Source organism: Nyctereutes procyonoides, unplaced genomic scaffold, assembly GCF_905146905.1.
Source record: "Nyctereutes procyonoides isolate TBG_1078 unplaced genomic scaffold, NYPRO_anot_genome, whole genome shotgun sequence".
Classification (NCBI taxonomy): Eukaryota; Metazoa; Chordata; class Mammalia; order Carnivora; family Canidae; genus Nyctereutes; species Nyctereutes procyonoides.
The window spans coordinates 79,013,830-79,029,077 of NW_026575146.1; the positions used below are offsets into that span (position 1 = coordinate 79,013,830).

A 15,248-nucleotide genomic window follows, 5' to 3' on the forward strand; every position below is an offset into this window, starting at 1 on the left:
TGAATAATTTCAACAGCCCAAAGCATTATCTTGTGTTATATTTTTATTCAAATCTTTACCCCACCTCTACCTTCTGACAGCCATAGATGTATTCTCTGCATCAATATTTTTGCCTTTTCCAGAATTTCATATAAATGGAATAATACAGTATATAACCTTTTCAGACTGGGTTCTTTGACCTAGCACAATGCCTTTGTAATTCATCCAAGTTGTGTATCAACATATGTTAGTTTTATTGCTGATTAGTTTTGTTGCCTGAATGTGGCACAGTCAGCTCCTCTGTTCAACGCTGAAGAACATCTGGGTTGTTTCTAGTTTGTGGAAAAGTTGCTATAAGTATTCGAGTACAAGTTTTGTGTGCACATAAACTTTTACTTTTTAAGAATAAATACCTGGAAATGGAATTCCAAGTCATCTGAATTAAATGTACATTTAGCTTTTAAAGAAACCACCAAATTGTTATCTAGAGTTAACTGTACTATTTTGCATTTCCATCAGCAATAATAATAATTCCAGCAGCTCCACATCTTTGCCAATATGAGGTATTATTAGTATTTTTTATTTTAGTCATTCTAATAGGTGTGTGGGTATCTCATTAGGTTTAAATTTGCATTTCCTTAATGACTATGATGTTGAACATTGATTTGTGAGCTTGTCATTCATATATCTTTTTAGTGAAGCGCATGTCCAAAAATTTAGCCCATTTTTAAACTGGGTTGTTTTCTTATGCTGTCATTTGAAAGTTCTTTACATACCCTGTATATCAGACCTTTGTTTTTATATGAGTGGTGGTTACCTGAATCTACAGGTATGATAAAATTGCATGGAAACACACACACAGTGCATATAAAACTTGTAAACTGAACAAGTTCTGTAGACCTACCAACATCAATTTCCTGGCTTTTGATATTGTATTATAGTCATGCAAAATGTTACCATTGGGGGAAGCTGGAGAAAGGATACAGAGAACTTCCCTGTACTTTTTTTTTTTTTACAACTTCTTATGAGTCTGTAACTATATCAAAATAAAAGAAGGGAATCTGTAGTGTAGCCAAGTTGACAATAGATATTGAATCCATACTCCTCATAACAACCTAAAAGTTTTTCTCCATTAACTTCTGCATTAATATTTATTGTCTCCTTCCTTACACTATCTTTGAGTTTTCTGTATTGTTCTTTTCCTAACTTTTAAAGATGGACACTAAGTACATTAATTTTTAAACTTCCTTCCTCTCCAATATGAAAATATAAGGCTACAAACTTATCTCTAACCAGAGCTTTTACTGATTCCCAAGGGAACAAATTGGAAAGTGTGATTCTCCACTTCATCCTTCTTTAAAATTGTTTTAGCTCTCTTCCTTTGCCTTTCCATATAATTTTTTAAAGATTTTATTTATTTATTCATGACAGACACAGAGAGAGAGAGGCAGAGACACAGGCAAAGGGAGAAGCAGGCTCCATGCAGGGAGCCTAATGTGGGACTCCATCCGGGGTCTCCAGGATCACACTCCGGGTGGGGGGAAGGCAGCGCTAAACCGCTGGGCCACCAGGGCTGCCCTTTCCATATAAATTTTCAAATAAATGTCTAAATCCATACCAAAAAAATCTTGCTGTCGTTTCTATGGTAATTATCTTACACCTATACATCAGGTTTCTTCTTTCTTCTTTACTGTACTGATCTGCCAATCAATGAACATGGTATCTTTTTTAATTTAAAAAATATTTTAAAAAAATAAAAAATAAATAATAAATAAATAAATAAATAATATTTTATTTCCTTCATCGGTATTTTGTATTTTTCGCCGTACAGGCTTGGCACATGTGTTGTCAGATTTATACTTAAGTATTTCAGTGACTATACGTGTTATTGTGTAATTTTTATGTCCTAAAATATACAGAAAAACAACAACAGAAAAAGACTTTTATGTGCTTAGTGACCTTACTAAACTCATTTATTAAAAGAATTTTTCGTTCTTGCTGTAGATTCCTTGGGAACCAGTTAAGTTTTGTCACTTGTAAAATGGGCATGAACACTGGCAGATGGGTTTGTGAGCATTAAGTGATGTAAGTGTGTGACGCTTTTAGCACAGAACTAACACAGAGTTTGATTCAATAAATAATACACATTATTATTATTAACAATATAGTATAAAGTTTCCCTTCCTCTTACCCAACCTCTTAAGGATCCATCTCTAACAAGATCAATAGATGGAGTCAATTCCTTTCCTCTTCCTCTCCTATTCACCTTGCCCTATCATTCCCCAAAAGCCACCTCCCTCCTACTAGCCCCACCCCCGCAGCCCCCCAGTAGCTACACCCCTGTTCCCCACCCCCCTTTGCTTCTCCCCATACCCCGGCGCTTGCACAGCCCTTGTTCAGCGGGGCTGGAAGCTCATGGTGTAATTTCGTGGGATGGTCGCAAAACCCACATGTTTGGGGGACACATCGATGTCTTGGGGCAGCTGCAGGGACTTGAAGCGGAAGTTCTGCAAGATGGTGGTGAGGAAGAGAAAGAGCTCCATCCTAGCCAGGCCTTCTCCGAAACAGTATCGCTTTCCTGAAGACACAGAATGGGAGAGCTGGAGGTAAGGCCTGCTCTCACTGCCCTCTTGCCCCACTGTCCATCCCCAGCTGCATTACCCAGGGAGGAGGTGCTGCAATATCGTGGCCTCAGAGACTTTCAGAGACATCTCTAATCCTCTCTGAGCACCAGTTTCCCTTGCACAGGAGATGGGGGTGAGCTAGCAGTCTGTAGCAATGGGAAATTTAGATGCCCCTTCCCTCCAAGTATCCAAGTATATGGCTGCTGGGCTCTCATCTCCTCCCAAGGAACCTAAAGAAGAATGTAAATGACTCTGGACAAATCTCTGATTCACTAAGGGCTTTGATTTTTCTGCTTCTCTGAAACGGGTATGATCACCCCTATCCTTTTGCTTGAGCTCAAGTAGCTCTGGAGGTTGCAACTGATGGGCTGCAAGGTAGAGCATGAGAGGGACTTCCAAGCTGGAGAAAGACACCAGGCTGCACCTTAGAGAGGGAGCTGGGATGAAGGAGGCCCTGTTGGTGGGAGCAGTGGCTTGGCAGCAGACAGTGGTCTCTTACCAATGGAGAAGGGCACAAAAGCATCACTCTTCTTAAACTGCCCCTTCTCATCCAGGAAGTGCTGGGGGTGGAAGTCTTGGGGGTTGGAGAAGAACTTGGCATCTCTCAGCACAGAGCCCAGCATAGGGAACACTTCGGTGCCCTGGTGAGGAGGAGAGAGGGATCTGATAAGGTAGAGTGGGGGTATCGTGTGCTGAAAGTGCATGGAGGTTGGAGGGACAATTGGAGTGCCTGCCCTAGGTGATGAGAAATGGGAGGTGTGGGATTGTGGGTGCTTAGAAGGAAGCTTGGCAGACATGGGGTTCATGTCTCCTGACAAGAGAAGTTTGAAAAGCACAGATTCTGTGTCTCTTAGGACAGAAGGTATGGGGGATGTGCCGCTCATGTCTTCCAAGGCAGGAAGTTGAAAGGATATGGGTTCATGCTCCCAGAGACAGGAAGTTTGAGAGATATCAAGTTTGTGCCTCTCTAGGTGAGATGTCTGGGGGACATGAGATTCATGCCCTTGAGAGAAGAGGTCTGGAAATGAGGTTCATGTCTTTTGAAAGAGAAAGTTTGGGGACATGGGGCTCATATGCCCTGTGGCAGGAGCTCTGGGGGAGATAAAGGATTCAAGAATCTCTGAGTGGGTGGGTTGAAGGGAAATAAATGGTGGCTGGGGGAGTGTTTGATTGAGACAGTGGGACAAGGGCTGGGAAGATTCTAAGAGGAATGGGAGATGCTAGGTCACAAGGAGCAGGCTGGAGGTCCCTGTAGGCCAGACAGGAAAGTACCTTGGGGAGGAGAAACTCCCGAAACTTGGTGTCCTTGGTGACTCTGCGGGCCACGCCCATGGGGATCATGTCTCCAAATCTTTGGATCTCATGGATCACTGCCTCTGTGTAGGGCATCTTGGCCCGGTCCTCAAACTTGGGCTGACGGTTCTTGCCAATCACCCGATCAATCTCCTCATGGACTTTGGCTGTGGGAGGAGGGGGAAAGTGTTTAGCTATCTGGGGGTCTCAGGGTGGGGATGATAGTCCAATTATGTATATCTATCTGTAACATGGATGTAGACCATTCAAAACAGATCTTGGCCATAAACATTGTTGGTGAAGCATTCTATTCACCTGGTCTCAAGCTGCATGTGGTCTCACATACAGTTGACTCGGCACAGAACTGCCAGTCAGTTCAGGTATTTTCAACATTTTCACAGCGAGTGAAACTCAGCTGATGCTTATCAGCAGAATATCACCTATAGCTGGATAACAGAGCATCCTTAGGGTCCTGGGCCCTGGGAAAGGTGGGGACATCACAGTGGACTCAGAGGAAGTGTTGGGATCTGTGGCCACTGTTGCACTGCCTGCCCCCCTTCCCCGGCTTACCCTCCACATCTGGGTGCTTCATGAGCAGCAAGAAGCCATACCGCAGGGTTGTACTGACTGTCTCAGTGCCCGCAAAGAAGAGGTTCAGTGTGGTCAACACCAGGTTCTTCAAGTAAAACTCCGTGTTAGGGTTGTTCTGCTCCTGCAGGGAGAGAGGGCTTCAGGCCAGACCCACTCCCCTCAGGGCCCTCAGAGCCCTTCCGGGATCTTTCCGTCTGGACCCACCTCTCTTAGATCCAGACCAGAGGTGGGGAGAAGACCTCAGTCCAGCCAGGGCTTTGTTCAGGCTGCTGGCTCTGCCCAAAACACCCTTCCACATTCTTTACCTGGCTGCCTATCTGTCCTTTACTCATCAGCCCTGGTGTCACAGTTTTATGGTAAGGAATATTTAGAAGGAGAGGGATGCAGACAGCAAGCACACGGTACACAAGTGTTGCTTAATGGTTCACATGCAGGTCCTACCCATGGGCAAGTGCTCATAGATGGAGCAGCCAGGGTTATTACACTTGGGATGGTGAGGATGTTATGAGGGGGATGATAAGAATGGGCCTCTGCTCTCCCCATCCCAGCCTGGTTTCCCTCTGCCTGGCTTTGCAGGCTGTCCGCAAAAGAGGAATGCTGCTGGGTTGTACCTCCTGCATGCGGATGAGGAAGGAGTCAATGAAGTCTCGAGGGGAGTTGGGATCCAGTGTGCGTTGGTTCTGCTCCACTTTCTTGGTTATGAAGTCTTCCAGACCCTGCAGCTCCTTAAATGCCTGTTGCTGTGGCCCTGGCAGGTGTTTCATCACTGAGTAAAACATCTCATAGAGCTGAGGATGGGGAGAGTAGAAGGGATGGGAAGCTGTCAGTGGGTAGATCCTGATGGGAGCAGGACCCTTCTTGGGGCAAGGAAGGCACTGGATTAAAGGCACCTGTCCAGGTGACTTTTATTTATACGGGGTTTGATGGGAGGAGATATCTAAGTTTTCACGTGAGTTAAGTGTGAGGCTCCTGTCTCAGAATATAAGTGAGAAGGATTGGGACACACATCCAGGTTCCAAGTATTCAGGTGAGGTTGGATTGGAGAACACATCTAGGTATTCACATATTCAGGTGAGGTTGAATTGGGAGACGACTATTCAGGTATCTACCTATTTTTTTTTCTGACTGATATGGGCGGGGGAAGTCACCTATTTAGGTCTTTAGGTATCAAGTAGGCTTAGTTGGAGACAACTATCCAGATATTTAAGGGATATGGAATGGTGGCTTCTGTACAGGTGCTGAGGTATTAAAGTGGGGGCAGGTATGCAAGTGATGAGGTGGGGTAGTTCATGTATTTCAGATATTCACAGGGGCTGATGGGGGGGCACTTCTGTGAGTCAGCTGGGTTAGGGGACACGATTTGGGTGTTTGAGGAACCATCTATCCAGTGTTTAGATGTGTTGGGATCTTCTTAGCTGGGGCACCTGTCCAGATGTTCAGGTGTTTCAAGGGGCTCTGTAGGGAGACTTATCTAGGTAGCCAAGTGGGCTGGTGTGGGACCTGTGTAAATACCAAATTATTTTGGTGGGCTGTGTTTTAGAACACCAGGTGTTCATGTATTCGGGAGGTGGGCTGAGGTGGTCATTTGTTCAGGTGTTAAGATATTAAGATAGAAAAATCTTATAAGGGAGCCAATAGGTAAGTTGGGATAGGAACACATGCCCAGGCAGTATGGCTGGGCTGATAACGTGTACCTTGCCTGCAGACTGTTCTTTGTTTGGTTTCAGTTTTAGGTTTTTTTGGTGGGGGGAGCATCTGTTGAGATGTCCAAGTGTCCTTGAAAACTGGGTATTCTGGTGTAACTATTCCACTGTCAAAGAGTGGCTTTGACAGAACCCTGTCTGGAGGAGGAGGCAGTTTGGAGCAGCTGTTTTCCACGTGGGGGAGCATTTGGCAGTAGTAGTGTTGTAGAGCCAGATTGAGATGGGTTACCTGCCCCATAGATGTAGCTGTGAACTGGAAGCTCCCCAGCATCATACGCAGCAATGACAGGAACTCTTTGTCCTCATAGTCAAAGCGATCCCCAAAAACAATGGAGCTGATGACATTGGACACTGTTCGGCTCAGGAAGAAGGTGGGATCGATGAAGGCACCTGGGGAATGGGTTGGGGGTGGGGAGAGACAGCAATTTTGGAAAGCATCAACTGGGTGCTCTGATGCCAGCCTGAGAATTGGGGGAGAGCCCTGGAGTGAGGAGCCAAACTTCTAGCACAGGATCCCAGAGCCTGGATCCCTTCTCCCAATCCAGTCCCCTTCCTGGAGGAGAAAGCACATGCCTGTGTGAGTGTAGCCCTCCTTCTCTCTCCCTCCTGCTCACTCACCTCGTGTGTCCCGGAGGGCCTCAATGAGGAAGCCTGCCTCCTCCTGGATGCGCTCTTCAATGCCGCGCTTTCCCACTCCAAAGTCCCGCAGTGTGGTGATGGAGAAGCGCCTGAGCTGCTTGGCCCGCTCCCCGTTGCTGAACGCCACACCTGAGGAGGGAGCATGGGGGTGCCAGGAGGTGAGGGGGGGAGATGGGGGACAGAGGTGGACAGAGGTGGGCAGAGAGCAGGAGGTGGGGAAGGATGGGTTGTAGGGGAGACGAAGAGAGATACAACTTAAGGTCAGAGCAATACTGAAACAGAGACTGGGTTGGAAAAAAAGAATCGGAAGGAGAGAGACAAGTCAGATGCTCAGAGGAAACGAGATACGAGACACATAAACACAAAGCGATGGGGTGGGAGGAGGAATCTGATATTCCTGGGGATCTGGGAAATGGCAGTAAAAATCATTAAGGATTCTAACGCTGAGCCAGAGAAAGGGGAAAATACAGAGCAAGAACAGAGAGGGTCTGGAGAGAGGAGAAGCTGTTTCCAGAGTTAGAAGCATGGGATGTGAAGCAGAAACAAGGTGAGATTCTCACACCAAGAACCAAGAGGCAGACAGAGGGAGGCAGAAGCAAGGGGAAATATCGAAGCTGGGAAGGAGAAAGAAGGACACAGAGTGGAGCACGGAGTTCCAAAGCAGAAATCCCAAGAGCTCCTCCCAGACCTGGGGGAAGAAGAGGCATCCGTGAGAGAGAACAGGGAGGTGGGCCGAGAAGCTGGGGGAGTAGAGACATAGACCCTTGAGTCAAGCTAGAGAAGACCAGAGAAAGGCCACAATAACCAAGGACAGGACAGAGGGAGCAGGGGTAGAATCCGGCCATAGCCTTGGGCAAATGAGTCAGGAGAAAAACAGTGGAGAAACCGAGGCATCAAGCATGCCTGATCATGTGCCCCCACCCGGAGCCTCCTCACCATAGCCTTTGAAGAGCCAGTCAAATGTGGCCTGCTCGCCTCGCCCGCTGAATTCCTCAGCCTGGTCCACCAGAGCCTCCTTCACCGCCTCGTGTCCACACAGCACCACGACAGGCCGGGGCCCCAGGTGGATGGTGAACACAGGGCCATAGCGTTTGCTGATCTGATGGAGGTGGGAGTGCTTAGAGGCTGCGGCCCCCCACTGGGACCTGGCCCTGAGAGCAGTCCTCACCTACTGCATGCATTCCCCCAGGTTCTGATACTCAAGGGACTGGACATTCCAAGATCTGCTCTTTCTTATGCCCAGTCTGCGCATTTCCACTTTCTTAAGACTCTGTCCAACCTTTCCCGTCCCCTGCCACAAAGTCCCAGCTCCTTTAGGCAGGTCCCCAACCCTACCCCATTCCACCCACTCCCTGCCTCCTGACACCTTCATGAGAGAGTTGTACATCTGCTCTGTGTTCAGCTGCAGGTAATTTCCAATGAAGGGCAGTGGGGTGGGTCCTGGAGGGAGCTTTCCCCCAGTTTCCTCTGCTTCCAGACAGACATCAAGACAATTATTGTCAGGCAGGCCAGCAAAGCCACCAGAAGAAGCCCTGAGGCCAGCATGGTGGCACTGAGAGAGACAGTCAGATGGTGCTGGCTGGGGTGGTTTGCCTTTATACCACCTAGGAAAGGCGGAGTTTGGTGCCGATTATATAATTGTGCCATTTCAGCTTTCCAGCTAAACCCACACACAGACACCCTGGGCTCACTGCTGAGCTTGGCACACAGCCAACAAGGCAGGAGGAGGGGACTCCAGGGAGATTAACAGGGATTAGGCCCCAAAACAGAGTGTGTTGTCCCTCAGGAGGGCCCACCCCAGGGCCCTAGAATTGAGTGAAGCAGTAGACAAATTCCAGAACTGAAGAGTTTAGAATACTTGGATGTGGAGCACCCTGAGGTTTGAATATTCAGTGTCAAGGGACCCTAACATTGTATAATTTGAGGTCTCCAGAGAAAAGAATCCAGAGATCTGGGTTTAAGAGTGTTGGAAGGGAGAACACCTGGGTGGCTCAGTCAGGCATTCAACTCTTGATTTCAGCTCAAGTAATGATCTCAGGATCATTAGATAAGCCCAGCATCAGGCTCTGAGCTGGACTGGACTGGTTGGGGAGGCTGCTTAAGATTATCTCTCCTTCTCCCTCTGCCCCTCCTCTCCTTCTGCCCCTGCCCCCCGCCCTCTCTCCATTCTCCCTCTGCCCCTCCTCCTCCCCTACCCCAGCTAAGCACTCCCTCACTCTCTCTCTAAAAAAAAAGAAAAAAGAAAAAGGAAAAAAAGAAAGAAGAAAGAAAGAAAGAAAGAAAGAAAGAAAGAAAGAAAGAAAGAAGAAAGAAAGAAAGAAAGAAAGAAAGAAAGAAAGAAAGAAAGAAAGAAAGAAAGGAAAAAGAAGGAAAGTTAGATTAAAAAGAGTGTTGAGGGAATCCCTGGGTGGCTTAGCGGTTTGGCACCTGCCTTCAGGCCAGGGTGTGACCCTAGAGTCCCGGGATCGAGTCCCACATCAGGCTTCCTGCATGGAACCTGCTTCTCCTCTGTCTCTCTCTCTCTCTCTGTGTGTGTGTGTCTCTTATGAATAAATAAAATAAAATCTTTTTTTAAAAAAAAGAGTGTTGTAACGGGACAGCCTGTGTGTCTGTAGATATAGATTTGGGGGGTTTGGTAAGGAGGGATACATGTTTAAAGGTCTTAGGAGGGGATCAGGTGCCTGGGTGGCTAGTCAGTTAAGCATCGGGCACTTGATCTCAGCTTAGCTCTTAATCTCAGAGTTGTGAATTCAAGACCTGTGCTGGGCTCCAGGCTGGGTGTAGAACTTACTTAAAAAATTAAAAAGGTAGGAGAGACTGGGTGGCTTGGTGGTTGAGCATCTGCCTTTGGTTCAGGTATGATCCCGGGGTCCTGATTTCAAGTCCCGCATCAGGCTCCCTGCCTGCTTCTTCCTCTGCCTTGTCTCTGTCTCTCATGAGTAAATAAATAATATATTTTTTAAAAATGAAATAATAAATTAAAAATAAAAATGTTAAAAGTCTTGGACTGAGAGAGCCCCGGGAGTGGATTTGAGGGTCTTGTGATGAGGGAGGACCCCTGGCTGTGATAGGGTTCCTGGGAGGAGGAGTATATGGGAGTCTGGCAGGATCAAAGAGTAGCACTTGCCCCAGGCTTTGCCCTGCCATTGCTTTGAACAGAGAATCCCTACGAGGACTTCAAAGCAAGGTCAGGATCAGTGTCCCTGCCTCTCTGTGATTGGGAAAGAGGTAGAAGTCCAGAGCCACATTTAAGTGGAACTTCCCTTAGTAAAGAAGAGTAACTTGTGGTCTGAGTGGCAGAGGGACTGAGCAAGACTTGAAATGGTAATGACATCCACCAGTACGGTGCCCGAAAGTCCCAAGTGTCTCAAGGGGTGTAATTTACAGAAAACCTCACTGGTTCTACCCAGGTCCCTGGGGAGCTCACTAGGATCATCATTCCCATTGTTGTTGTTAGTAGTGGGGTTACTAGTGTTCCCGATTTCGTATGTGAGATACTGAGGAGAGACAACAGAGGGTGGGCAGGGGCTCCTGTGTCTCCTCTGCATGCTTACTCCCCTTTCTGGGGCTGGGTTTCCCCGCCAGTGGAAAGGGAGTACCTGAGAAGAGAAGGTGGAGGGGGAGGGCGTGTGAGGTCCCTTTGGGGTGATTGCAGGTTTGGCAGGGCTACTGGCAGCACACAGAGGGACCCACAGTGGGAGAGGTTTGGGAAAACTGAGTGGGGAGAGAGCCAAGCCCTGGAGACTGAGGGTGGGAGTGAGAACACATGGTGGCCTTGCTGTCCTTCCCTCAGTGACCTTCTTCTTTAACAATAGGGCACTACCCTTTGGTGAGCACTAATTGTGAAGATCCAGTGTGTGGATGTGTGAGCTCATGGAATCCTTCTAGCAGTGGGGCTTGTTCATATCATCTTCCTTTTGCTGTTCAGAAGAGCAAGCCTCTCTACTGGCACTTGCTTGAGGTCACACGGGTGGCAGGTAGGGAGCTGGGATTTGAACCCTGTCCTCTCCTACCTCCACTGACTGGCCTAGCCCACCGTGAGGGCCAAGTGGAGGCCAAGTGTAGCAAGGGGTGGCATGAGATTGGCATGTGGGAGTCAGTGGGTTAATGCCTGTGAAGTACATGGCAGTAAGTGCTAATAAATAGTTGCTAGTGCACAGAGATTGAAACACTAGCATTGAAAGCCAGTTGACACTGAGCTTGATACCAAGAGAACACTAACGGAGCCAGCCCTGGTGCCAGGAGGGTCTGACGGTAGGCCCTGGCAGCCACTGGGGCTGACTTCAGGGGGTCACAAGGGTGGCACCATGTAGCCCTGAGGCTGGTCCCAGCTGGCTCTGACATAAGCACCATGTGGGTCTTGGATTGATCTTCTGTGGGCCCCATAAGGCACGAGGCAGCATCTGATGGTCAAAACTTCCTCTCACCTGTTCAGATGCCAGAGCTAACTTTGGATGAGTGCAGGTGGGTGAGGTTGGCACTCAGACTGGCATGTTGCCGCTGAGCCTTAGTCCTCTAGGGCGGAAACAGAGGGCAGAGAACAAAGCAGAGATAGGAACGTTGTTTGTTGGTTTTAGAGGGAGTAGTGGAGGGAAGGATTAGCATGGGCTTGGCAGGTATGAGTCTCCTTAATCCCAAAAGGCAGCCTACACCTGGGCTGGCTGCAAGCCTAGGCCACACCTTCCCCTCCCTCCCCCACCGGTTTTCCTTGGCAAGGATAGAGGTAGAATTTCAAGAGTTTGTTTTCAGTGCGTTTGGCACCAGGCAGGGAACTGAGTGTTCAGACTGGCTGTCGTTAACTGGGAGTTGAAGCGGGGAGTAGGGCACGTGGCAGACAGAAGTATTTGGCAACAGAGAGGTCAAGTGAGTTTGGCCTTGTTGGTAACACTAGAAATAGAGTGAAGTCAGCTTTTATCATGCTATCTCCCCCAGAGGCAGGAGCATTCCAGGCGAGTGTACAAGGGCCAGGGATCAGCTTCTAGGGTGAGTTAGTGGTGCACTCAGAAAAATCTCTTTCCCTTACTGAGACTCAGTATCCCTTTCTGGACAATGGTACAGCACTTAAGAGTGCAGTTAAGAGCACAGTTAAGGCGTGGATTGGAATCCCTTATCCGTTCTTGCAGTGGGACCTTGAACAACTCACCTCATCTCTGAGCCTCCTGAGGCCAATGACAGGACCTGCCTCTTCCCCCATTATGGGAAGAGTCAGTGGGTTAATGGCTGTGAAGTACATGGCAGTAAGTGCCAATAAGTAATAGCTATTCCTATTAATCTTCAGGATGAAGGACATGAGGAAGCGGTTCTCTAAACCCCCTTCTGGACTTTATGTTCTCTGGTCTGAAGTTCTGAATACTTCCCCTCTGGGAAAGGGGGAAGGGAGAGAAAGCCTTGTGCGAATCTGCCTGCCCTCCCTTCTGGGGCACAGCTGAGCCTTTCTCCTGGAGCTTCGAATGGAGCTTTGACCTCAGAGGTGGCCTCCTGGAGGGACGGTGGAGTGTGAGGAGGGTACATCAGGGGCAAACCCTCAGCTTGTTTGGGGGTTGATGGGGGCACAGCACCTTGTCCACCCATATCTTTGTGTCTCCCCTTGTCATGTTCATCCTGCAAGTCAGCCTTTCAGCCCTCTTGTGTGCTTCTGGATCTTTCTGTTCATGCCAGTGTGTGCAGCAGGTTCTCCTGGAGGCCTGTGTCATGTTTCTTCTTATTTATACATCTGTGTATGTGTGTCATTCTGGGCACATGCTGGGGGTCTCTGCCCGTCTGAGCGCACGTATGTATCAGCGTGTCCATGTTGATACCTGTATTGATGAACACCCCTGTCTTTGTGGAGTGTGCGTGCGCACACAAGAGGGTATCCATACCTGTTTATGTCTAGACGTGTACACCTGTGTGAGCTTATGACAGGGTGCGTGTGTGCAGGCCAGTGTGCCTGAATGCACGCCAGTCTCTGTATCTGTTTGTGAGCAACTGAGTACATGCTTTGCAGTACGCCTGTTGGAGGGCGTCTGCATGTGTGTCTGTGTGTCCACCCTGACATCTGACTGTGCATTCACATGTGTATGTATGCACGTAGTACTGGTGACTATGTATGTATGTGTGTGGTTGGGCATCCTGCGTGTGCATTCTGGCATGAGATGTAGGCATGTGGGCCACGCTATGTGTGTCTGAAATCTGCTCGTGCCTGTGTTTGCTTTCAAACACAACACTGACCCAGATCCATTTCCCTCCTGGAACACCTAGTATTTCTTTTTTCCAGGGTATTGCCTCTCTCAGTGTTCAAAGGTCACAGTAGACAGAAAAGGCCTGCATGTGATAGGTGTGTCCTGAGAGTATTCTGAGGATCAACTCAAATATCCACTCTGAAAATTCTCTCTCCCACGGTGTCCCTCAGCCTCCTAAGCCTTCAACATACTTAAGCCAGTCATCTGACCTACGCTCAGTCAACTGGTCATTCCATGCCAGCCTGTGCTGAGGAATGCTGAGGACACAGGGGTGACCCTGGGCCCTGCCCTCATGAAGCTCTCTCTCCACAGGGAGAAAGAGTAGCCACAAGTCGGTGAAGCTCAGGATGTACAGGGCTGGTGTGAGAAGGCACCGACAGAGGGGTCAGGGGAGGGCAGGGAAGAAAGGTCGACGTGGGCACAGGGACACAGGCAGAAAGGTAGGGCAGATCAGGTAAAGGCATCAGAGGGATGGAGACCTAGGCAGAGGGGTCAGGATGGGGATGGTGGATCAGAGAGAGGGATCAGGATGGGGATGGGGGGCACAAGCATCTGTAGGGACCCAGAAATGGCGTTTGCTTCAACCTTGTAAGTTCAGGATGAGCCACTAGAGGACTAAATAAGAGTTTTTGAGGCAGGAGGAGGAGATTAGGGAGGGAGCATGCTGGGCAGAGGAATCCAAGTGCCAAGGCAGGGGAGCATGGTCAGGTGCTGTTAGGCTGGAAGGATCTGGGCTGGACAATGATGAGGCTGTAGTCATCAGCAGGAGTCAGACCTGCTAGACCTTATGTGACTTGGTGGGGAGTGTAGACTCTGTCCTAAGATGATGGGGAGCCCCAGAAAGGTCTTAGGCAGGAGAACAAAATGTTCAAATTTGAGTTTCAGGGAGATTGTTCAGATTTTTGGAGATGAGACTGCAGGTCCAAAGACACAGAAGTGGCTTCTATAGGCCCCAGGACACAGAGGACCAGGCCATGAGCATGGGGAGGAGGCGTGGTTTGGAAAATATACAGAAGGAAGAACCTATTCTTACTTGGTTATGTGTTGGCTGTGCGAGGGAGGAGCCCAGTGTGGGGGTAGATGGTAATGTTGTCTATTGGTTTGGGGACACAGATCAGGAGCAAGTTTGAGGAAGGAGATAATGAGTTCCACTTTAGACATGGTGGGAACTGGGCACAATCCCTCCTTCTAGGGCTTTCTTAGACTAGTGGGACAGCAGACCTTGATAAACTGAAGTCTTCAATGATCCCATTAGTATTCATTAGAAATTATTTGTAATGATTGAGTACTTGGGATTGAGGAGGGCTTCCTAGAGGTGGTGTCATTTGAACTGGGTCTTGCAGGATGAGTTTCACAGGTGGGGGATGAAAGAGGGCATGGCAGAGAGACTCTGGCAAGCCACATTTAGACTTGCAAGATGACGGGACAGAGCAAACATATGTGACTGCCACACCTGCTCCCTCTGCCAACCTCACCAGTCAACTTGCTGTCCTCTACCCCTTATCCTGACCCAAAACCCTCAGGAAAACTTCATCATGCTCACAAGTGCAGCTGAAATCTATGACCCTCTTCCAAATGAGAATGTTTTTTCTAATTGAAGTGAAGGGGTGCCTGGCTGGCTCAGTCAGTAGAGCATGCAACTCTTGATCTTAAGGTTGTGAGTTCAAGCTCCACATTGGATGTATGGCTTAAATAAATAAATATGTAAGTTAAAAAATAAATCAAGAAATATTTATAAAAAATTAACCTTATTAACGGAAACAGTTCAGTGGCATTTAGTACATTCATGGAGTTGAAAAACCAACCACCTCCAACTAGTTCTAAAACATTCCCAAGTGAGAATCTTAGGTAAACTTTATTGGTTCAAATGTAAATGTTTGTGGGGATCCCTGGGTGGCTCAGCGGTTTAGTGCCTGACTTGGGCCCAGGATGTGATCCGAGATCGAGTCCCGCATCAGGCTCCCTCCATGGAGCCTGCTTCTCCCTCTGCCTCTCTCTTTCTGTGTGTGTGTGTCTCATGAATAAATAAAATCTTTTAAAAAATTATTTTCAAATGTAAATACTCGTATTGCTGATAATGATAGCATTCAGTGAGCTTATTCTCTTACTGTGTGAAGCTTCTTATGAGCAAGATCTTTTTAAAGTCCTCACAGCAAGCCTGCATCCCCAGTTGCAGATGAGTTAAGCAAGACCCAAGG

General features: G+C 48.1%; 1 protein-coding gene across 1 annotated transcript; it reads right to left on the reverse strand.

Annotated features, from left to right (window-relative positions):
- Nucleotides 1–1,749: 1,749 nt before the first annotated feature.
- Nucleotides 1,750–8,386, reverse strand: LOC129501018 (cytochrome P450 2A13-like). Its single transcript, XM_055312008.1, is given in 10 exon segments — nt 1,750–2,557; nt 3,103–3,244; nt 3,876–4,063; nt 4,467–4,608; nt 5,099–5,275; nt 6,420–6,580; nt 6,809–6,958; nt 7,766–7,928; nt 8,196–8,296; nt 8,299–8,386. Coding segments are annotated over 10 exon segments (1,482 nt in total). The 5' UTR covers nt 8,375–8,386; the 3' UTR covers nt 1,750–2,375.
- Nucleotides 8,387–15,248: the final 6,862 nt, after the last annotated feature.